Source organism: Furipterus horrens, unplaced genomic scaffold (assembly GCF_987537825.1).
Source record: "Furipterus horrens unplaced genomic scaffold, mFurHor1.1.pri manual_scaffold_6, whole genome shotgun sequence".
Classification (NCBI taxonomy): domain Eukaryota; kingdom Metazoa; phylum Chordata; class Mammalia; order Chiroptera; family Furipteridae; genus Furipterus; species Furipterus horrens.
This window is the reverse complement of record NW_028327176.1, coordinates 16,731,318-16,755,622: the sequence shown is the minus strand read 5'-3', so window position 1 is coordinate 16,755,622 and position 24,305 is coordinate 16,731,318. Positions and strand designations below refer to the sequence as shown.

Sequence of the window (24,305 nt, the reverse complement as noted above, 5' to 3'; positions counted from 1 at the left end):
ACTGTATAATCTACCTGTTTCAGGTCCACAGTTCTGGCAAAGACCCTGATTGAACAAGAACTGTTTGTTGTAAAGCCTATCTTGAACTAACATGAGACAATTTACAATCTTTTTTTTATTTTACTAGTGTGACTATTCCTACATTTTGCTGCAGAAATATCCATGTGTTTAATCACAGGGTTCTGCTCTAGGTCTTACTGGTGGTCTTTAATAGTATATGGTTTATTCCTTGAATTACCTTTCTTTAAAAAAAAAAAAAAAACACCACTCTGAAACATATCTAGACTCCAGACTCATGGAGCTAGAATGGTTTAGTGAGAAGATGCACAAAACCTAACTAATATGTAATCATGAATTCAGTATTTATTATAACTGCATAGAAGTTACACTAAAGATAGGAAATTAAGCCAGCAAATAATGAGAAAGGACTTAGGGAATATTTTAGCTACTTAAGAGCAGAAAGACCTTATATAAAAGAGACCTGCAGTCTTTGGGCAGGAGTTTGGCATTCATTCTTTATACATTCCTTTAACAGTGTTTTTGAAAGCCCTCTTTGTCACCAACTGAGCTAGGCACTAGGGTAATACTGTGGTGAGCAAGATAATACTGTAATGAGCAAGAAACACAGTAAGTATAAGGAATTTCTAATTCCTTAAATCTGAATCATTACAATTAGCCTAATTCTAATGCACTTAGTTAACAAAACTGTTTCTTTTGGGGAGAAATTTTTATAATTTAGACTTTCCTTTTTAATTAGGTTTTACTATTCTCGCCCCCTTCTCTCTCCTCCTCTCCATCTCTCCCCCTTCCTCTTCCTCTACCTCTCCTTCTACCTTCCCCTTCTACCTCTGCCTTCATTCCCCTACCCTAGATTCCTCTGTTTCTGCCTCTAAATGAAGATGTTCCACTATACTTTATCCTTAACTTTTTCTCCTAATTCCTTTGGTAACCCTGGTTATTAATACTGTTGAGATGACTCCCTTTTTTATAGCTAGCTATTATTTATCTTCTTAGTTACTAATAAGTACCCTTGGGTTGAGTTGCTTGGCATGACCATTTGGATATCCTGCTAACCCTTGGATTTCAGCCTCTGAAATTGTACTCAGCATCTTTTCTATCAGTCTTGCTCCTTCTACTGACTTCCTGATTTCTGTTAACACTACCACTGTAGTGTTATTCAGGCTGGAGACTTTGGAGACGGTCTTCTTGTACTTCAACCTCACCTCTCATCTTTTGCTACCTTGTCATTTTTATTTACTTAATATCTCACCTGGTCCAGCTTTTGATTTGTCCTGCTTTCCATCTCAGTGTTGGCTTGCTAATTAGTTCTCCTTTTCCAGCTCGTCATCCACGCTGATGTCAGGGGAATCTTCCTGAAGCATTTCATTGACTTCATTCTTGTCACTTCCCTACTCACATACTTTTAATAGCTTCTCATACTCCCTAAAACTTTTATATTGCCTCACACCTTCCTTCAAGCCTCTTGATACTACCCTCTGAACATCCTAGTTTCTCATAAAACTGAACTACTTGGCTTTCTCTGAACAGGCATGTGCTTTTCCATCGGTGTTTTTGCTGATAGCACTCTCTCCTCTTGAAATGACATACTCCTTTATCTCTTACCTACTGAAATCCAACTCATTCTTTATGTCCCCACTCAGATTTCATCTTGTCTTCAAAGCCATTCTAGATTATCTTAGGCTGAAAAGAACCTGTCCTTTTTCTGTATTCTTCTATGGTTTGTGATGCACTATGTCTTTAATTATCATGTTTTTTTCTCCTTTATCAATTGTGAACATTCCAAGGGCACAAACTTAGTTTATTCTTCTATTCTTGTAATCTTTGCAAAATCAAGAATAGTGCATTGCATGGATTCAGTAAATTTTTACATTTACTGAAACTTACTATATATAAAACTTTTTCCGAAAGCACCTAAAATTGTGGAGATGGTAGAGCTGCAATATCAAATAAGAGGAAATAGATATTTTAGCTGAAGGACAGAGTGGTTTTGAATCCTAGAGCAGGGAGTGGTCAGATAAAATGTTCTCTGGAGGCTTGAGAATTTGTGACTAGTGGAACAATTCAGTTGTTAGGCAGATCTGGAGAAATTCAGAGTCCAACCAAAATGCTTCTTCCTCAGACCTAAAATTGACACCATTCAGTGTAATAAAAATTTAGAGAAGTTACTGATTTTATTTCTGAAATATTTGAGTTGTGGGAATTAAAGGTTAGATTTTTATAGCACTGGTTGGTAGCTATACTTTAGTTAATGAACATTCCTGTGCTATGCTGGTTTGTTTTGCTTTGTTTTCTCCAGTTTATTAAAGAAGCCCTTCTATATACTCGTACAGATTTGACCTTTCCCTGTGGTAATGTGTTTTGCTGCAGACGGTGTGGACGGAAAGCAAGCCCGCAGAACCAATTCCAGCACCCCCTTAGGGGAACTTTTTGACCATGGCCTGGACAGTTGGTCATGTGTTTACTTTGTTGTAACTGTGTACTCCATCTTTGGACGAGGATCATCTGGTGTCAATGTTTTTGTTCTTTATCTGCTGCTGTGGGTGGTTTTGTTTTCTTTCATCCTGTCCCACTGGGAAAAGTATAACACAGGGGTTCTCTTCCTGCCGTGGGGATATGACATTAGCCAGGTGGTAAGTATATGTTTTAACTTAAATTGTCAACATTGCATGAATTTGGGTGGAGGTTTTTGTCATTCTTTCTTTATTGCCCTTGGACTTTTTTGATTAGAACTGATATGTGCTTTAAAAAAAATTCTCTTATATTTAAATATTATTTTTACTTATTTATGGGAAAATTTAAACACAAAAGTAGAGAGGATGTATAATGAACCCTATGTACCTGTTACTTAGCTTCAGCAGTTATTAACACATGGCCTTTCTAGTTTCATGTTACCCTTTCTCCCCCTCTCCCTCCCCGCTCAATTATTTTAAAGGAAATTCCTAAAATTACATGATCAATATTTTACTATATGTCTCTTAATGGTAAGAGCTCTTTAGAAAGCATAAACACAATGCCATTATTACGCCAGAAAATGAACCGTTCCTTAATGTTAATAAACTTTTCATTTTAACTGTTGATTTTGTAAAAGAAAGATATGCACATAATTGTTGGCTTTTTGTCCATGTCGCCAACTTCTCAGTGAATAGTGAGGTTTGTTTTCTCTTACTTGATAGGCTTGCTATTAACTGTCCCTGCCTTCGAATCCCGCTTTTTGTGTTGCCATTTTGCCCATTTGCACCTAAGGCTCCAGTAAAGAATCAGAAGTTGGAATGTTGTTGATGAAGAAAGTGATGGGGTGGGCAAATTGGATCATCTTATGGCTCAACCAACTTATGAGGTGCCTTAAAGTGTTCCAAATGATGGCCAGTTGCTTTCATTGTCTAGAAGTTAGTTATTTTATAGCATTGTTGGCTTAAAAAAATTTTTTTTAAAGGCAAGAAGACTTGCCACAATATCAAATTTAAGCATACTTCTTGCTTTTACTGAAACTGTTTGACTAGACTGAATGCTGCAGAAAGCATGATTGACCCCTGATCCTTCCAGCTGTTAATGCCTCTGTATGCTTTTGTCTGCATTTTCCTTCCAGACTATTTCTTTTGTCTACATAGTGACTGCGATTGTGGGAGTTGAGGCCTGGTATGAACCTTTCCTGTTTAATTTCTTATATAGAGACCTATTCACTGCAATGATTATTGGTAAGAAGCTCCATGTTGAAGCCTGTTTTAACATCACTTTGTTATCAAAGCCAGTGTTTGATTATAACAAGCAGCTACACCTTTCTCCCTTACCAACACCCTAGAGCAAGCAGAACAGCCCTACAACCCTGTAGGATTTCAGCCTAATCATGAAGGAAAATAAGGTTTCTTTGTGTTTTGTTGTTGTTGTTCAGCATTCAGCTATTTTTAATGAGAAAAAAAAAAAAACCAAAACAGAGCACACAAACCTTGTAAGCTATTCAAATTAATCTAGATTGTATTGGAGGATCCACATGTAGGTACAGATTTTCTGCTTATCTCAGAGTTGAAGATTATTAGTTTGTAGAAAATAGAATGAAGATTACTTTTTAAAAAAAATTATATTTTATTTATTTCTTTTTAGAGAGAGGGGAAGGAAGGGAGAAAGATAGGGAGAGAAATGATATGTGGTTACCTCTCATGTGCCCCCACCTGGGAACTTGGCCTGCAATCTAGGCATGTGCCTTGACTAGGAATCGAACCAGCAACCCTTTGGTTTACAGGCCAGTACTTAATCCACTGAGCCACACCAGCCAGGGCAGATTACTTTTTAATGCATCCACTCCAGAAAGTGAGCCTCTGTTCATTTTAGGTATCTCCTTCTTATACCACTGAATACTAGGTAAAGGTTTATTTGTTTTTTGTTTTTTTAAAGATTTTATTTATTTATTTTTAGAGACAGGGGAAGGGAGAGAGAAAGGGAGGGAGAGAAACATCAATGTGTGGTTGCCTATTGCATTCCGCCAACTGGGGACCTGGCCTGCAACCCAGGCATGTGCCCTGACTGGGAATCGCACTGGCGACCCTTTGGTTAGCAGGCTGGTGCTCAGTCCACTGAGCCACACCAGCCAGGGCTCTGTTTCTACTTTGTATAATAAATTCTATGTGCTGTCACCCAGCTTTAACAGTTTTTAAAACTAGTGCCAATCTTATTTCAGATGCACCACTACCCTGAAACCCTTGGATTATTTTTAATATATCTTTTCTACTTACCCACATAATTACCATTCCTTTTTGTATATCTGACTTAAAATATGGTATTCTTCTTAGAAGTCTGAAGTACTTTAGCATTTCTTATAGGTCTGATAGCATTGTATTCTCTCAGTTTTTGTTTATGTGAAAATGTTTTGATTTTGCCTCGTTTTTCTTTCACCACTTTGAATATGTCATTCTAATGTCCTGTGGCATCCACATTTTCTGAGCTCATGTATCATCACCATGTATGTAATGCATTATTTTCCTTATTGCTTTCAAGATTTTCTATCTTTGGTTTTTAGAAGTTTGACTATGATGTATATAGTTGTGGTTTTCTTAGTGTTTGTTCTTGGTGTTTGTTGAGGCTTGTTGGATCTGTAAGTTAATATTTTTTACTAAATGTGGGAAGTTTTCAGCCACAGTTATTTCTTCAGATTGTTTTTTTGACTCTTTTCTCCTCTAGGACTCCATTTACATGTATGTTAGAGTTCTTCTCTTGATATTGTTGTTTAGGTAATTTTATGGGACTTTATAATTTTTCCTTAATCTTTTTTCTCTATTTTTTTTTTTAAGTACATGATTTACATTCATCTATCTTTTAGTTCACAACTTTTTTCTTCTGTTATCTCCCATTTCCTCTTCAGGCTCTCTAGTGAATCTTCCCATGCAACTCACCGTTTACGTTATCATACTTTTCAGCTCTAGATTTTCCATTTGTTTCTTTTAAAATATTTATTTTTATTTTTTGAATCCTTATTCAGGGACACTTAAAAAAAATTTTTTTTTATTGCTTTTAGAGAGAGAAAGGGAGAGATAAACATTGATGCTAGAGAGACACATCGATTGGTTGCCTCCCCTATGTGCCCAGACTGGGTTTTGGTGCCCAGACCAGGGATCGCATGCATCTAGACTAGGGGTTGCATGTGCCCACTCCCTGATCAGGGATCAAACCTACAGCCTAGGCATGTGCCCTGACCAGGAATTGAACCCTCAATACTTCGGTTATGGGATGACACTCCAACCAACTGAGTCACGTTGGCCTGGGCGCCATTTGGTTCTTTTTACACTCTGTTTCTCTGTTGAAATTTCCTCTCTCTTCTTTCATTATCACCATCTTTTCCTTTAGTTCTTTGAACATATTTAAAATAGCTACTTTAAAGTCTGTTTGCCAAATTCAGCATCTGGGTCTACTTGAGAGTAAGTTTCTATTGACTACTTTAAACAAAAATTTCTTTGCATTCTGCATTTTGCTAATTGCATTCTCATTTTTTCATTTAACATGTTCCTCTGCCTCTTTTTTTCCCTATAAACTAATATATCCATAGGCTTGTTTAGATATAAGTTTGATTTTTGTTGTTATTTTGGCAACGATCCTTATTAGGTAATGGTACTTTAGGAGGACACAATATCTAGTTGTCTATTTTGATGTAAATAGTGATCAGAGAGAGGGTTGGGGTATTGTGTATCTATTCCCATCTATTACAAAGTTCTGCATCAGACATTGATGATCATTGCTTAGGAATCCATTCATTCAGTGGGTAGCTAGGGGAGTAAAGTTTTTTTAAAAATAAAATATCATATAAATTTATATTGATAATTCCAAATCAAATTCGATGATACAGATTTTTTACTTAACTTCATTGATCTTACATTTGTATCCTTTTAACTGTGACAGAAGCCTTTGTTTTTAATGACACAAAATATTTACTTTACAAAATACCCACAACAGTCTCAGAATACAGTACCAAAATCAGCAATAGTATGATTACTGAAAATTGTTTAAGATTTTGGTTTTTTGAGGTTCTGTTTATCCTATGGTTTATTCTACTAGAGATACCCAGTGGGGTTACTGTATTTTAAAGTTACCACTCTGTGGCTCTGCCACCAACTGGATATATAATTTTAGTTTGTTTTACTTTACTTTTGACTTTTAAGATTACTTTTTCTTTTAAAGTTTATTTTTTCTTTGTATTTATATAAAATATTCATATGATTACAAAGTCAAATCTATATATAAAAATCTAGCTGCAATCATTACTATAATCCTTTCTTCCCTCATAGTTACCATTCTTAGTTTTGAATTTTTGGGTTTTTTTACATTGTTTCTTCATATAAATAACTGTGTGTGTGTCTGTGTGCATGTGGTTTTTATTACCCCTTTTATAGATAAATGGTGGCATACTATACATTTTTTATTGCATATGCCCCCCATCCCCCTTAAGAGTATATCCTAGAGATCACTGCGTAGTGATATATAAAGATCTTCATTTTTTCTGCCTGGTGCTTTACTGTTGGATGTATTATAGTTTATTCAACCAGCCTCCTTCTGGTGGACATTTGAGTTACTTCCAGTCTTAGGCTGTTATACAAATTGCTGCAGTGAATAGTCTTGGACATATATATGTCTTTTTATATTTTTACCAGGGTATTTTGGAAAAGACCCCTAGATGTAGAATTGCTAATAAAGGACAAATTTCTTTTAAATTCTTACCAGCTGTGTATGAAAGTGCCTATTTATTTACAGTTTTACCAACATAGTGTATTGTCAAACTTTTGGATTTTTGCCAATCTGATAGGTAAGAACTGATATATCTATAGTTTTAATTTGCATTTCTCTTCCTTTATGAGTGGACTTTTCTAGTGTACAGAGCCATTTGTATCCTTTTTTCTGTACACTTTTTATATATCTAGCCAATTTTTGCAATAGGATTATTAATCATTTATTTCTGGAAGCTCTTCATATACTTGGTATATTGATCTTTTTTCTTGATATAAATTATAATTCCCCACTTGTTTGTTTGCCTTTTTCACTTTTCTTAAGGTACTTTTGTCTTGGTGGTTTTAATTGAAGTTCCTGGTTAATAAATAAACCTGGAAATACGAGGAACCAAAATATTTTATGTGACCATGTTATCCTTGGAGTGTATCTCATTTTATTCAACTCTTTTAAATGAATTCTACTCTAATTTTTCTGTAGCTATTAACTTTCCTATATTACGAAGTCTAGGCCTTCCTATGGCCCTACAGAAAGCAGGTCTTCACATTTGTGGGTTCTATCACTATTATATAGAGTTTAATAGATAAGTATTGAAATTAACAGTTAAGAACTCCTAGAATATACATTAACTGTTAGTTAGAAAAGAATTATTAGATACATTCTTTTTCTTTGGCAGCCTATATAGAGCCAAGGCTTTTTTATATGCTTACTGTACTTAAGACAAAGCTACTTCAAGATGTTTTAAACTACCAAATACTCTTGGTAGCAAAAATTTTGCAAGTTTCTCTCAGCCTGTTTCTAGCACCTCAGAGCTACAAGTAATTCTGTGTTAATTCATTTAGCCTTGACTCCCATTCATGGAGTAACCTGCTTAAAATTTCTGAGTACTTTGAGGCCACAGCATATCTTCTCCTTTGTTTTCCTCTAAAACCTTCTAATTTGGGGAACTTGGGACTTGGAAATAGAGATGCGTTTTTTGTGTTGTGGATTCCAGTGTTTTCATCTGTTTTATGTTTTAGCAAAATGTAGGAATTGTATTGAAGGGATGCTCTTCTATCTTTGAGCTTTACACTCATAGCTGCATTCACGCCCCCTGCCCAAGCCATGTATAGTTATTGAGAATGGACAAACTAGGGCTAGTATGCTGAGTGACAATGGAATATCCAAATAAGGTGTCCAGAAAGTGCCACATGTATTGATTTGGAGTTTGAAATAAAGATCATGAATTTACATCTCTACAGATTATAGAATCAGAGAATTTGAAAGATGCAAGGGATACTAGAAAATCATTTAACCCATTGTCACACAGCTGAGGAGTCTGAAGCGTAGAGAGACTGATTTGGCCAACAGTACGTAACTAGGTGTTGGAGCCATGTGTCAGAGGGAAGCTTATAATTAAAGCTGTAGGAGAGGGTTCTCTGAGGGAGAATGGAGGCACAGTAGAACGCCCAGTTAGGGATATGCAGGAGGGCGAGTTCCCACCAAGAGACCACATGTAATGGGTGGATGGTTAGCAGGGACATCGGGAGAATGGAATCACAAAGGCAAAGGGAGGGAAGAATTGCAGTGAGTAGATAGTTAATGAGTCATCTTACCTAGAAGTCAGGAGAGAAGAAAGAATATTGAATTTGGTCATTAGGAGAGCTTGGTAAATTCTAAGAGTGCAATTTCTGAAGATTGGGAGGCAGAATGAAGTTTTGAGTGCTGGGGAATTAAGGTGACAGAATTAAATTTTGGTGACTGATAGGAGATGGTAGATGGGGCAGAAGCAGTGATGGTAGGGTTTCTTGTTCTTAGGTTTGAGAAGAAAGAACTAGTGTGTAGGGCGGGGGAAGAAGTTGAGAATGCCAGGGTGGTAAAAATAAATACAGACGTTAAGGAGCAGGATCCACTAGCTCTCCCTTTTCCAACAACTCGCGTTTATTGAACAGTATATTATATACCGGGAACTGTTCGAGGTGTCTTTACATGTAATAATTCATTTAATTCTCAGAACTCTGTAGGTCAATGCTACTATTATCTTTATTTTATAAAGGAGGAAACTGAGGTAGGTTACTTACCTGAAATTGTATAACCAGTTGGTGGCACAACCGAGATTCAAGTCCAGTCTGGCTCCTGGAAGTCTGCTCTGGATCAACAGACTATACTGCCAGTCTTCCGGTTGTGAATGTTGTTCAGAAAATTATTTTATTTCATTACAGAAGTGAACTGAAACCTGAAAATAATTGTGTCTAAAAATATTACATATTTTGTATGTATTTGATATTATAAAAGTCACTTGAGTAATAATCATGATGATTTCAATATTCTTCCTCTTAGGTTGTGCATTATTTGTGACTCTTCCAATGAGTTTATTAAACTTTTACAAGTAAGTATTTCATTTTATTTTTTAATCTTTATTGTATTTTTTCCATTACCATTTAGTCCTCTTCTGTCTCCCTGCCCCAGCAATCACCACACTGTTGAGTATTTTATTTTTTAATTCAGTAAGAAATAAGAAAATCTTTAGGAATTGTAATTTAGATGAGTTTTAGGCTGGACATTTTGAAAAGGTTGTGAAACCTGCATTTTGAATCTAGAACAAGGTTAGGATAGTGTAGGCGATCTCTGGTGGCTTGTGTAGTCACTGCAACCAAAGCACAAAACTGCTTGTTCTTGTTCTTTTGTTATAGTTTTGAGCTCAGCAAACAGTTTTCTAATTTGTCATTTTTTGTGAGTGAATCTGTCCTCAGGAAGTATGTTCCTGTTGAATATTGATATATTTACATTCTGTTTTGTAAATTGATTATCTCTAAGTTTACTTAGCATGATTATTTATAAAAAAGAAAGAACTTCTGAACTTGTATAGTTTAGAACCAACTTCTCAACCTATGCTGACCCTTCTCAAATAGCACTATGTTGTTGTTCCTGCCTGGAGAGGGGGATGGAGTTGGGGGAGGAGAGTTGCCCATGTGGAGGAGCTTCATGCGTGATCTGTGCATTTCCCCAACTTTGTGCAGCCACATTGAATTTCTTTGTGTGACCTGGATATATTCTGCTCTTCCCTTCCTCAGTATTTTTGCTCCTACTGTTTCCTCTATTTGAAAAACTTTCTTGTACTTCCTACTTCATTCTTCCACTCTCAAATCTGTCTTGCAGAATCCTATCCATGTCAAGCCACACTCTGTGAATCCTCCCTGTTTATTGCAGTTGGTAGTCATTCATGGAAGTCATAAAATTTAAAGCTCTGAAGGCAATAGAGATTATTTGAGTCATTTCCTTGCTTATCTTCTAAAGATGAGGTCCTGACTGGGCAGCATCTTGGCCAGTGGCATGGAATCAGTGGTAGAACCAGGTCTAGAGTCTGGGGCCCTGTTCAGATGAGCAAACGTTCCCAGAGACACTAGAGTGCTGTCAGCCCTCTCGTTTCAGATTCTCCCATGTGAATTATTTCTCACTTTTAAGTTCTGTGTCACCTGTATCATAGTAACATTGGGATGTCCTCTTCTGGCATTGCTTATAATCTTATAGAACAGTGATTTTCAACCTTTTTCATCTCATGGCACACATAAACTAATTACTAAAATTCGGCAGCACATCAAAAAAGGTATTTTTTTGCCGATTTGACAAAAAGAGATAGGTATAATGTTTAATTGAATTTATTGGGGTAACATTGGTTAATAAAATTATATAGATTTCAAGTTATCATTTTTTCATTTGACAATCTAAGAGAAAAGAGATCAGTGCCCCTGACTAATCCTGACTAAATAGTCAGATATTTCATATTTTAAAAATTCTTGTGGCACACCAGTGTGCCTCTTGCTGCACACCAGTTGAAAATTGCTGTCATAGAAAAAAGAGCAAGTTTTATTCATCTTCACATTCCAGGGATAAAAATGGGACTGGGCCAGAGAACTTCAGTTCTAATCCCAGCCCTGCCACTTGGTAGCAAGTTATGTAAATTTAAATTCTCACATCCTAATGTAAACAGATTCTTACCTATGCCATAGAATTGTGGTGAGTGTAATTTAAGAGAATACATATGAATACTTTGAAAACTGTAAAATGCAGGTATATGTTTTATATGTAATAATGTTCTTTGTATTACTTGATTTTTTTTTCCAGAAGCTATAAAAATAACACCTTGAAACACAGTTCAGTCTATGAAGCTATGGTTCCCATCTTTTCTCCATGTTTGCTATTCATTTTGTCTACAGCGTGGATCCTCCAGTCACCTTCAGATATTTTAGAGCTACATCCTAGGGTGTTCTACTTTATGGTTGGAACAGCCTTTGCCAACAGCACAGTAAGATTTTTTTTAAACCATAAATATATAAGGGACAGATTACAGAATTTGATAATTTGAGTAACCTTATACAGTAGTAGAATAAGCAATTTTAACTTAAAGATATTTTAATTCAATATTTGAAAATATAATAACCTCAAAGACAGAACATGCTGAAATTATTTTATTTTTCCCTTAGAAACCAGTAGGATTTAGAGACTGCAGTAGTATTTTGGAACTATGACATACTTGAAATGTTTTGTGTTGGTTGCTTGCTGAAGAATCCATGGAATAATTTATAGATTCTTTCTAGACTATAAATATTATTAACAGTGTAGTTGAAATGTGCAGAGATGTTTAGTTTAGGGAATTTGAAAGGGGTTTTTGTGAGAGAAAATACACCAGACACACAGATTTTTTTTAATCAACTGATTTTTAAATTAAGAACATGGAATTATAAACTATGTAATAAATACAACATGTTTTTAAAAGTTAGGAGTTGAGAAAAGAACCTGATAGTTTTGACAGCCAGGAAGCCTGTGCTCGGGTCAGATCCTCTTTTTATTTTTTAAGATTTTGTTTATTTATTTTTAGAGAGAGGAAGGGAAGGAGAAAGACAGGGAGAGAAATATCAGTTTGTGGTTGCCTCTTGTGCGCCCCCAACTGGGGAACTGGCCCGCAACCCTGGCATGTGCCCTGACTGGGAATTGAACCTGCGACCCTTGGGTTTGCAGGCAGTGCTCAGTCCACTGAGCCACACCAGACAGGACCAAATTCTTAATAAGGTTTTTACTTTCTTAGCCACTGAGCTTGTGATTCCATGTATAAAAACTATTTATGAAAGAATAAAGTATACTTGAGTAAGGTGTTGAAAATAAAGGGAGCCAAAGAGGTTCTGAGGTGTTAAGATGGTAATACAACTGAATTGGGGGTGGCATCTCATCTCCATGAAGAAACTTAGTTGTGTTGGGGTGTGGGAGGTGTTTTGAAATAATTTTTTTTTTTAGATAATGTAGAATCTTAAAATTTATTTCACCCAAACTGTTACCCAGTGGAAGAATGCCTTCTATAGCATCCTTACTAAATTATCTTACAGACTCTTCTGACACACACATGGTCTGAGGATCCACAGATTTGGAGTTGGGGCTAGAGGTTGGCCCCTGAGAGGTTGAGATGACTGAACTTAATTTAACATAGATGTGTTGGCTTAAGCACTTGAATGCTTTTTAAATGTTGGAGTGACAAGTTTTGGAAGTGGTTTGCTAATTAAATTTTTCTTCTTATTTTTAACTAATTTCAAGTGTCAGCTGATTGTTTGTCAGATGAGCAGTACCAGGTGTCCAACTTTGAACTGGTTGCTGGCTCCTCTCTTCCTCGTTGTCATGGTGGTAAACTTAGGACTCTCTGCTTACACTGAGAGCGTTCTTCTGTACACATTAACAGCTGTTTTCACTCTGGCCCACATCCATTATGGAGTACGAGTGGTGAGTAATCTAGACAAAATTGGTTCTGTTTGGAAAAAAAATTGGTTGCATTTGATTCTTATAAATAGTGGAAAGAAGGTGAGAGAAAATTTCAAAAGGAAGTTTGGTTATTATAGTAACTGAAAGAATGCTGGTATATTCTCTAAATTTTGGGTAATATCCAGGTGTGCAATTTTAAAGATTGTTTTTCTAATAAATATGTTATAACAACTACAAATAATTTAAAAGCTGGATAATTATTATAAGGAATTAGTTCATTTTTTTAGATAGGTAGAAATGTAAATCATTTTCTTGGTGAAGAGATTTGTAAACTCTTGTGCTTTTAATTACGTAGGACTAGATAATCCCATTTGTTGATTATTTCGACGTGTGCTTCTTTAGCTTTAGGGGCATTTTTGTTGCTGTTAACATAATTTGGAAAGAAACTGAAATTGTTTTTGTAGGCACTGCTTCCCTCCCTCTCTCCGCCCAATTCCATAAATGATGTGGTAAGGGAGATTAGAACTTCAGACTCAAGGGAGGCTTTTGCGTTATTTGAGGTTTTACTTCACCTGTGCACTTCCTGAGTTCTCATAAGGGGAAATATAGAAGAGAAAAGATGTAAGAAGAATTATGCAAACCTTAATATTCTCTTCTAACATAAGAGAATAGTTTCAGGACAAATGAATTAAGATAGACATAATAAAATGGAAATCAGAACCTGCAGTTTATTTTCTTTTTCATCACACTTTAACATCACACTTTCTAATTATTTTACATATTTTAGCATGGTTTCATATTTATGATTTTTGAATGGTATAGCATATTCTATCAAGGTTATTACTTAATAATAACCCAACTTACTTAATCATGATCCAATTATTTTAATCATTTAGATTTATTTCCAGATTTTCACTGTTATAAGTAGTATTGGTGTGAACAATCTGGAATAATATTTTTTCTTTCATATGCCTTATTTTCAGAGGATAATTTCATAGCAGTGGGGTTATGTAGAAGGCTATTCACATTTGAATGTCTCTTAAAATAGTTCTACTTGGTATGTTTGTTCTGAAAGGAACCTTTCTGTGAATAAGTTTGAGAAACAATTATATATTGTTGTTTATATTTATAAAACAGGGGGCACCTGTCATGCTTGATAACAACTTTATACTTTGCATATGTTGCCAAACTTAGGCTTTCTTTCCTTATGTTTCTCCCCAATGTAGCCCACATTTGTTGGGATGAAATAGATGAAATTGTTATGGAAAAAAAATCATGATAAGTATGAATTATGACATGAAGACATAATTGTTTATGTTTTTATTTGTGCAAATTTAACATTACATGCTTTATAGCAACATTCATAGGCCTTTATCCTGATATTTTATCCGTCATATGCATGAAGTGGAACATAATTACCAATGTCTTTCTTACCTGGTTTAATTTATTATAACCCTTCAGGAGCGTATCTTCAGAAAATCATATATATACTAAACCAAACCAAAACACATTTTTCTTTAAATTACCAAGGTACTATATTTTCTTTGTTAAAAGTCTGGAAAATAAATATAAGCTAACTGAAAGAAATTCCAGGAGCATCTTTTTTGTCTTGTCTTTGTGCTCCCTCACCACTTCTACAACTTCTGACCAGAAGGTAAAACTTGTTAAGTCACTCAAAGCATTCACTTGAGTTATTGAAATATAAATAATACAAATAAGAATAGAAATAAAAAAATACCAAACAAATGATATTTACTCACTGGCACATAACCAGGCTCTTGCACACTCATTAGTGATACTCTGATATGGCCTAAACCTCTGAAAACTTACAGGTCTAGTTTTAAACTATTTCATCAGGATTAGGAATGATTACCTAGAAATGTTATAAAAAGCTGAATATTGAGTCTGTATATGTAAACATTTGATCTACTGGGTACTCTAAGTCAGCTAACCGTATAAGTCTTCAGTAGATTTGATCTGAGTCTGTATGGTCTGGAGAGACCTGGAAAGACTAGAACAATGGAGTTAGGCAGACCCAGGTTTACATTGTAAGTCTCCCAGGATAGTTTTAGTACTCTTATTTAGCCTAACCCAGAAAAACCTTCATTATTTCTGATGATTTTTGTTGTGTCACTAAATTGTCTCCAGAGGGTGAATTCTCTGTGGTTTTAAAAATTAATTAGGTACATATTTGTCACTGCCTCCTGTTCTGGTTTTCTACAGGTAAAGCAACTGAGCAGCCATTTTCAGATTTACCCCTTCTCATTGAAGAAACCAAACTCAGATTGACTAGGAACGGAAGAAAAGAATATTGGCCTGTAATCCACAGAAAGCAGTCCTGTAAATAAGATGCTTGTAAATATTTCCTCCATCACCATTGAACTAAACTGATCTGCTTAACAGACACGGGAACTCTGTGTGTGGTACTTGTACAGCGAGAATGATATATATAATCTGAAATGTGGAATTTTGAACCTATTAACTCCCAGCTTATTTTATTTTTTATAAAACCATGTGATGTTTTGGTTAAGCATAAGGTACATAAGACCAGCAAAATGTTTCTAATGATTTTAGCTTCATAAGTCCATAGTGTTTTGGTTCGTACAGAGTTAAAGATGCTTTATTTTTTATTATTTTTAAAATTCCCAAACTGGTTTAGAGCACTGATAACATTCAGAAAACCACAATATGTTTTCATATTTGGTACTTAGTAGTTATAATCGGTCATTAGCTATGGAAGCTATCAGTAGTCCACATCTAATGTAGGGAAAAGATAAGAGCAAGTCACCTTCAGCAAGAGATGCCAAATGATTACAGAACAATATACAGGTTTGCCAAATACTGGTTTCTCTTTCCCATGGAAATGCCTTTGTCCTCATGTGCTAAGAGAGCTAATATATATATTTACATTCTCTAGTATTCTGACTCTCTTTGTTATGAAACTGAGCTTGGTAAATGGTTTAGTTTCCTTTTAAAGAAAAATATTCTGTTGAGACTCAGTGGAGAATGGATTGTAATTATAGCTCACCCACTGACATGGTTGGTGTTTAAATGTGGCACCCCCACCCCCAGCTACAGGTTGCTGAGATTTGGTGCCTGTAAACTATGATTAAATGAATGTGCATGACTGCTTGAGTCTTAAGATAATTACTTGTGAGGAACAAGGATAAACTTCCTTATTAGAGAAACTGACTTCGGGGTAGGAATCTCATGAACCTTACTATGAAATTATTACTGTGAACCTCACTACAAAATTAGTTTTCTGATTCAATTTGTCCTTCCTTTCTTCCTTCCCCTCTCTCCCTCTGTCTCTTTTTAGTGGAGGAGAGAATGCTGTGTTTGTTTTTTAAATTGAAATTTCAGAATAAAGAAGTAGGGAGAAATTGTTGCCCACCTCCCTGCTTGAAGAAAATTTTTATATGTATGCCTTACTGAGTACACAGCCTCTTTAATATAACTTGGAGTAATTTTTGAGGTTTACTGACAAACATCAAAATCTCTTTGATTTTAATGTGGTTGTTTTATAGATCACACCTTTTCATGCATGTGGATATTTTCCTCTATTTCTTTTTGACTTTGTCTCCATTTACTTTGGTGGTGGTGAAACTTACTTTTAAAAAATTTTTCCACTGAATGAAGTTTGTGCTTGAATGAAGAGTGTATCTTAAACCCTTTTTTTTGGATGGATTGCACTTGGATAAAATAGGCACCACTGTGTTGATATGTAATTAAATTCATAACCATTATTTATCTATGAATGTGGCCATTTTAAAATTTAATTATAGTGTATTCCTTTGTTGATTCTGTCTGCTGCTTTGTAAAAATAACGACGTAATTGATATTTCAATTTTTAAATTTGTAAATGCTAATAATTGTCATCTAGGTTATTAGAAATGAGGAGTCAAGGAGCTAACTCATGGTTCTGTACTCATTTTAAAAGAAAGTTTGTAAAGGTTGAAGTCTGTTCAGTGACTTTCTCTGAGACAAAAATGATCACTGAACATAGGTGAGACATTGATACTGGAAAAGGTGGGTAGTGATTCCATGTTTGTTGTTAAGATGCCATCGTAGCGGCCAGAGAAGGAATCATTTAAGGGAAGGTAGTGCTGTTGTTTGTATCTTGTTCCATGTCATCTGTACAACTGAACTGGACAACGTGCTCACTTGGCCTGAAAACACGGCTTTGTTTTCAGGTTCCCAAGCCAGTCCTTTTACTGTTCTGTTGACCTTGTACACAAGAATGAAATTAATCTTCATGATAGAAGAAAGGAACTGATAAATATTTGTAAAATTACACATTTGGACCACAGGCTTTCTTCACCTTTTGTAGTATAGTTAAGAAAATACTTCTTACTTCAGGCACAGGGTCATGTCCTGTAATTTTGGGCTTTTACCTCAAAGTGTGTTTCTGTTCTCTTTCTGTTGCATCAGGTTTATTTGAAAATTGTTTTGTGCCTATACTTTATGACTTATTCCCCTGTGGTGGTAAACAATTATGCCATAGTCAGTTTTGTTGACATCCTTAGATGAAAGAAAGATGATGGCCAACAAGGTGGAAGTGAAACTGGGTAATTGGCTGTTTCAGAGTGCTGTGAACTTGTGCCTCTGTAGTGCGCCGCTGGATCTGCCATCTTGAAGTGCATCTTAAAAGCCCCCCTTTGTTATGTAGTGATGGGGTGCCTGAAACAGGACTTAATTACAAATAGCTCTGTGCATTTATGTCATGCCAATTACCATAACATTTCCAAGGTATAAAAGCTATTTCAGGCTTATGCATGATATTATGGGGTGAGCTTGCACCTCAGCCTTTCTCCCAGAATACACTGAGCTGCCTTTTGGGGGATGATTGGTCATCCATACATGTTTTCTGTACTTTTCAGAATAGAGTGCCTTAGCCAGGCCAGAGGTTTGCTTTGTGTTTCTGCTGACCAAAGTTTCCTAGACCTGTAAGAGAAATTTCTTTTCAGGTTATGGTATGAAAAATGTCCTTTCTTGCTTGTCAGAAAATAATTCCCCTATATTTGAGGGGCATGGGATATAAAAAGCTTAAAATACCTGGATAGAGTATGTAAATGCTCTCCTTTTATCCTTCAATAGCATGATCTTAGAGCAAAGTACATTTTAAAATTGTTACAATTTAAATAGCCATTCCTCCACTAATAAGTAATAAATATAGCTTATGGGTTTTAGTCATAGGGGCAATAGAGTGAATAACTTCCAAATAAAAAACTAAATGGTCTTCCTTGATATTTAATAATATCATGGTTAACATACTTCTAATTCTAATTTAAAACATAAGTTAAATGTTGATTATTGGTCTAGAATGTTATTTAACTACTACTTACGGGTCATTTATTTTAATATAGAACTATTAGGAAGAGTTGTCCAAATTCTAAATTAAACACCAAAAGAGTATTGATCATGCTGGAGCCCGGGCGCTGGGTGACTATGCAAAGGAAAAAGCACGTGTAACACGTAACACCTACTTTAAGGGGAAGACAGGATCACCTTAATGCCTAATGCCCACAGGGCCCAATGATTAAATGTAATGCGCAGTTTAAAATTGTCACAATTGAGCTCATCATTCCTCTAATTTCAAATTCCAATGTGAATTTGAAAGTTTCCTAATTGTTTAATTTTCAAAGACTTAGTTTATTTTGTAGTCAGTCATAAAGCATTTGAACATACCTTGCTTTCCAGAGGAGACTTTGATGCTATAACCTATGGAGGATAAAAAGATAACCTGAAGGTGTTCGAATCAAAGCCCGCTTTCCCCATCCTGCTGTCATGAGAAGTCTATTTGTAACTCTTCCTCTTCGGTCCTCACCTGGGTTCCATGTTAGCTAGCCTCCGCCTCAGACAGAGATGCCCGCTTGCTGCGTTGCTCTTAGATTTTGCCACATTCAGATCTCCTTGATTGCCTTAGATACCTTGTCTAGTTGGGAATGGGAATGTGCCAGAGGGAACAGAGTAGATCTGATGGGCTAGAACTTTTGACTTTGGTTCCCTAAGTAAGCCAAAACCAGATACAGGCGTTTTGGGTTGTGTCGATTCCTGCGTTCAGAGTGGCCTTTATATTGACCTCAGTTCTGGACTTGACTGAGCACTCTATAGGAAATCTGTGAAGTCAGACTAGAATCTGCTTTGTCCTATGACATTTCTTAGTAAGACGGCATGCCCTTTTTTGAACATCTTGTGGCTAAATAACCTTGTGGATGCCAGTACTAGAACCTTCCAGGAATTTTAAATAGTATGCTGCATTTGAAGCACCTTGACACGTACACTTAAAGTGACGGTTTTAACAATCAAATGGTGTTAAGTTAATCACTGTGAAACTTGAAAGTGTGATGCTCCGCATTTTAGGAAGCTTAAATAAATTCTGATTTTCCTTTATTAATTATGAAACCCACCTAATTGGTATATTTTACTTTTCATCTTTGAAGTGGTACAATGACTGACGCATTGGCAGGCAGCTACTTTTAGGGTACATATGGTAAATCATGGTTGTCTAACTTTTCCAGAGAAAGTGGTGATGTGTTTACTTCTTCCTTGCATGGAGCCATGGGAATTGGATTTATTGGCTAATTCATTTCCAGTGTTTCTAGAGCGCAGAATAAATGTAACCGTACTTTTTAACCTGCACGCTAGTAATATGCTTTGCTTTTTAGTAAACAAATATGCAAGAAATAGTAATCTGGCTGATTTTTGTTTGTTTGTTTTTAAACAGGGACCTGCTCTTTATACAGACAGACCTTAAATAAGCTAATATTTAGGATAGCAAAAGCAGTTTTGCCATTCGTAGCCCTCGCACAGGTGGCATGTTGCATTTGGTCAGAAAGGCCAGGTTCCCAGAATTGGAAAGAGGCACACGGACTGATGTTAGAATGTTTTAACAAGGGCTTGTCTCCTTAGGAAAGTCCATTCGGACGCCACAGGAATGCCTGGTTTTCCACAGACCGGTCACATTGCCTTACTAGTCACGGGATCACCCTTAGGAAGCCAGGTTAAATCAGAGTGGGGCTGTTTTGGGAGCATGTGAGTGGGACCGTGGCCGTGGAGGACCTGATGCTACACTGAAGTTTGAGACAGGTTGGGAGACACAGGGAGGAGTGGCTAAATGCCATGGGTGCCTTACAGCTCTCTGGCTGCAGTCTTCTCTTAAGCAGTTTCTATGGGTAACAATGAAAATTAGAATTAATTTAAAAAAATTAAAACATACGCAATTCTCCATGAATTCTAGATTCTGGTATTCTTGACCAGCACTTTCTGTTATTTAAAAATTAAGTTCTTGACCAGGAACATGCTTAGTTAGTACTAGATGTTATTAACCAGGAGCCGGTTTTTCACTTTACAGGATGTGTGAATGCTGCATTATAAATCTGTTTAAAATACTGGTATCGTTCAGTGTCAGACTTTGAGTTTAATAACTACTATTAACATGTTGCATACCAGGGAATTAAAATGCCTTTTAGAAATGACGAGAATTCTCGCCACCCGTACGCAATGTGTTAAGACCCCCCCCACACACACACAGAAGAGTGACCACAATATTAACATTTTTGTAGGATATTTTGTTTAGATAACTTACTCCATTAGAGCAACCATTCAGGAGACAAAAGACCCAGCTACTGGTCTTATTTACTCATTCTGAAATGTGCCAAGAAAGCAGAATTTAGCATTAAACTCCAAATTTCAGCGGTAGCGCTTCCTCTGGGTACAGGGGAAGGGACTGAGTCATTGCTGAGGTGTAAAGGTGTAAATTCCCTGCTGCCCTCTTCTCCCCTCCCCCTCCCATCTAATATAATAGATTTGGAGCCAGTTGTAGAGAAAGAATTTGAGCCTTTTCTGAGTAAGGTTACATGCCCCGTAACTAGGTGGAGGAATCATGGCTGAATCAATTATTGAGTTGTTTAGCTTGGTCCTGTTGCAGTTTGCTTTCTGTAGTATTCTGAAACAAAAGGACAATTCCATTCCTTCTCAGGTACCTAGAAACAATACCACTTAAGCAACTGGAATATATTTGCTACAAGTAGAATATATGAGAGAAGAAGATGAAGAGGAGCACAACATCTTATTTTTTTTCCTTTCAGGTGGTTTAATTGAACATATTAGTAATAGGTCTGTCTAGGACTTGCTGTGTTCATAGTAAATAACGTAGCATTTATTCTGTCAGGTTATGTGTGGGGTGTGTGTGTGTGTGTATACATATTTAATATGTACCCATTTATTCTCTGTGCATATATATGTATGGTGTATTTGTATATACAAGCAGTCTACTCTTGATTATCAGCCAAGTGGTGAGCCCTCCCTGCACTTTCTCCATGTTGACATAACCTGCGTGCAGCCCATAACTCTGCGAAGCCTCTTCTTTATCTGGAGCCTCAGTCTTTCCTGCTTCTAGTTCATCTCAGTCTCCAGAAACGGCCCGTGAAATAAGTCACATTTCATTTCCCTCTCACCAGGAATTGTGTAAGCCAGGAAGACAGCTTTTGAGAAAGAGGGCTGCTTCTACCAGGGTTGAGGCTTCTGGGTCTGAAGATGATGGGGGGGCCATTCCTGGCCAGAAGCCAGCTCTGGGAGCAGCTGTGCCCCTGGGTTTGATTGGGGAGAAGTCTAGCTCTTTCAAAAGTGGGGCGTCACAACCTTGCTTAAATTTTCTTAGCTGGAATGTTGTGAAATCTTAGATAAATCTTTGAGGTACAAGTACGATACAACCATGTATTTTACCAATATTTTTGCATCACCGGTATTGCTGTTCCCCATCGCTAGCCCAGATAATCAAGAGCCGACTGTTTCTTGCCACTGGATTCTGGGACCCTTGTCCTTTCAACTGGATTTATGTTTATTTCTGCTGCTGTGAAACCCAAAAGTAATGCAGTAGTTTTTAATTTAAAATTGTTTAATTCTATTATTGATAAATATTTATTGTATTAAAAGTAAAGTAAATAATTTTGAAATCCTTTCAATTGTCTGCAGATGGTCTTCTTTGTTTTTCCTTAGGAGGTGCAAAATGGGAAGCAACTATGGGGAGAAAATTAATGTTCACTCACTTGTCTCAGAAAATCATTGGTTGTTTTAGAGCAAAACATTAAAAGGATTTTTTAAAAAGAGATCAGCCTGCTTGCTTCTGGGTGTTCTAGAATCCTGTGACTTGTTTCAGAAAGGCAAGTGGCAGTAACAACTATTCATAATATACTGTTCTTAACTCCCCGAAAGCTGAGTACTAGGCAATATATAATAACTGGGTCACACTGAAATTACTTTGTAAGATGGTTGTTGCATACTCAAAAACATTTTCCCATAGAAAGAATGTTCATATATGGTGTTAATTTTCCACGCTAATTCCACAAGAACCTAATAACCCACACTTAGTACCCCAAAACTGTAGTATTCAATAATAAACTGTAAGTTCTTTTTTTATATTTTAAAACATTTATTGATTTTTAGAAAAAGAGAGAGAAGGAAACATTGATTTGTTGTTCCACTTATTTATGCACTCATTGGTTCATTCTTATGTGCTGTGACTGGGAATTGAACCCACAACCTTGGTGTATTGGTTCAATGCTCTAACCAACTGAGCTACTAGGCCAGGGCTAAACCATAAGTTCTTATAACAACTCTGGTTTTCTAACATTGCTTCTGAGGAGAATTATTTCTTATATTTCATATCAGAATTGATATCTCAGTTCTGACAGTGGACATTTTTAAAAAGCTGAAGAAGGTGAAAGAAGAAATGTTCCATGTTTTGACTTAGGCTAATTATTCAGCTGTGTGCTTTTAATCCCTGGCCCTCCCAGCTTCTCGGCTGCCCAAGCAGTTATCCCCTTCCTTCTGCAAATCTCAAATGCCTAGCAAGTACTTGGGCACTGGGTAAACGCACTTGGGTCTATGTAAATTTAAAGAGACCCAATGCTCCCAAAGTGTCTTGCTCCTTTTCCTGCTCTCTCTCGTCTTTCGCCCTCTGTTCACAAATTTCTTGAAAGAAAACTTTATAACGGTTCCTTCTATTTTTCTTCTTGCTTTCCTTCTGAAAGTTTCTCAAGACCTCCCAAACTTTTAATACAATGACTGTTTCTTAGTTATGTTTAACTTTGTAAGCTTTGACCCAGGGCAAATTACTTATTTTTTCTAACCCTCAGTTTCCTTATATGTAAAATGGGATCATTAATATTACCACAATTGTGTTATATATTATGAATAATGCATGTAGAGTGTTTAGCACAGTGAATGGTCTAATGTAGGTGCTTAGTATCTTCTACTAATATCTACTTCTCAATTTTTACTTTTGAACTTTTCCCTAAGCTTTATGACCTATTCATGACTTCTTCTTTAATTCTCTATTTCCTCCATATCTTAGGCAATGCATGAATATGATGGTAAAGCAGTTCTGAAAATAACTGGAAATAAATAAGATTGCCTGTTGAGAATCTTAGTAAAATTTCACACCAAGTGGGATAGGGTAATAAACTAAAAAATTACGAAATTCTGGTCAAGATGGTGGCATAGGCAGACATGGCTCACCTCCTTGCACAACCACATCAAGATTACAACTAAAATACAGAACAACCATCCTCAGAACCATCAGAAATCGAGTTGAATGGAAGTCTGACAACTGTGGAATTAAAGAAACCACATCCGTCCAGACGAGTAGGAAAGGCAGAGACATGGAATGGGCTGGTGCCACATCTCTGTGTGTGGATAAAAATTTGGGAGGCATATCTCGGGAGCAAGGACCCCCAGCCCAGGGTTCCAGTGCTGGTAAGATAAATCCCCATAACTTCTAGCTGCAAAAACCAGCAGAGGTTGAGTCAGTGGAAGAAACTTCTGGAGTCCCAAGCAGTTCCTCTTAAAGGACTCACACATGGACTTAGACTCACTCCCTCTGAGCTCCAGCACCTGGGTAGCAGCTTGAAAGGTCCCAGGGGCATATAGAGAGGAACTGAAGTGTCTGGCATCAAGGGGAGAACTGAGGGACAGCTTTCGCCAAGACAGAAAGATGGGCAGAGGCCATTGTCTCTTTTCTGAACCTCCCCCCACAGATGCACAGAGTGTGCAGGTGGGTGCCATACCCGAGACTCCATCAACCTGGCTAACACTGTTTGCCCCACCCTTGAGATCCCAGGAAGCTCCATCCCACCCAACTTATGGGCCCACACAAGCTGTTAACAGTGGCTTTTCCACATGAATGGTCATGGCTCATGCTTCACAACTTACTAAATCCTCTCAAAAGAGCAAACGGCCTGCCTTAGTGAGCCTTTAGTGTCCTGTACCTCTTGCTAAGTGGCCCCAGGGCCCAGCACTAGCAGCTTTTGGGTCACAGTTCGGCTTCACCTGGGAACTTCCAAGCTCAG

General features: G+C 36.7%; 1 protein-coding gene across 1 annotated transcript in view; it reads left to right on the top strand.

Annotated features, from left to right (window-relative positions):
- Positions 1-21,920, top strand: part of SELENOI (selenoprotein I) — a 43,515-nt gene extending 21,595 nt beyond the window's left edge. Inside the window, exons 5-10 of the mRNA XM_090281067.1 lie at positions 2,389-2,651; positions 3,608-3,716; positions 9,547-9,595; positions 11,332-11,512; positions 12,793-12,975; positions 15,178-21,920. Of these exons, the coding sequence (XP_090137193.1) occupies positions 2,389-2,651; positions 3,608-3,716; positions 9,547-9,595; positions 11,332-11,512; positions 12,793-12,975; positions 15,178-15,276 (884 nt within the window). The 3' untranslated portion in view covers positions 15,277-21,920. The remainder of the gene's footprint in view (positions 1-2,388; positions 2,652-3,607; positions 3,717-9,546; positions 9,596-11,331; positions 11,513-12,792; positions 12,976-15,177) is intronic.
- The last annotated feature ends 2,385 nt before the right edge of the window (positions 21,921-24,305 follow it).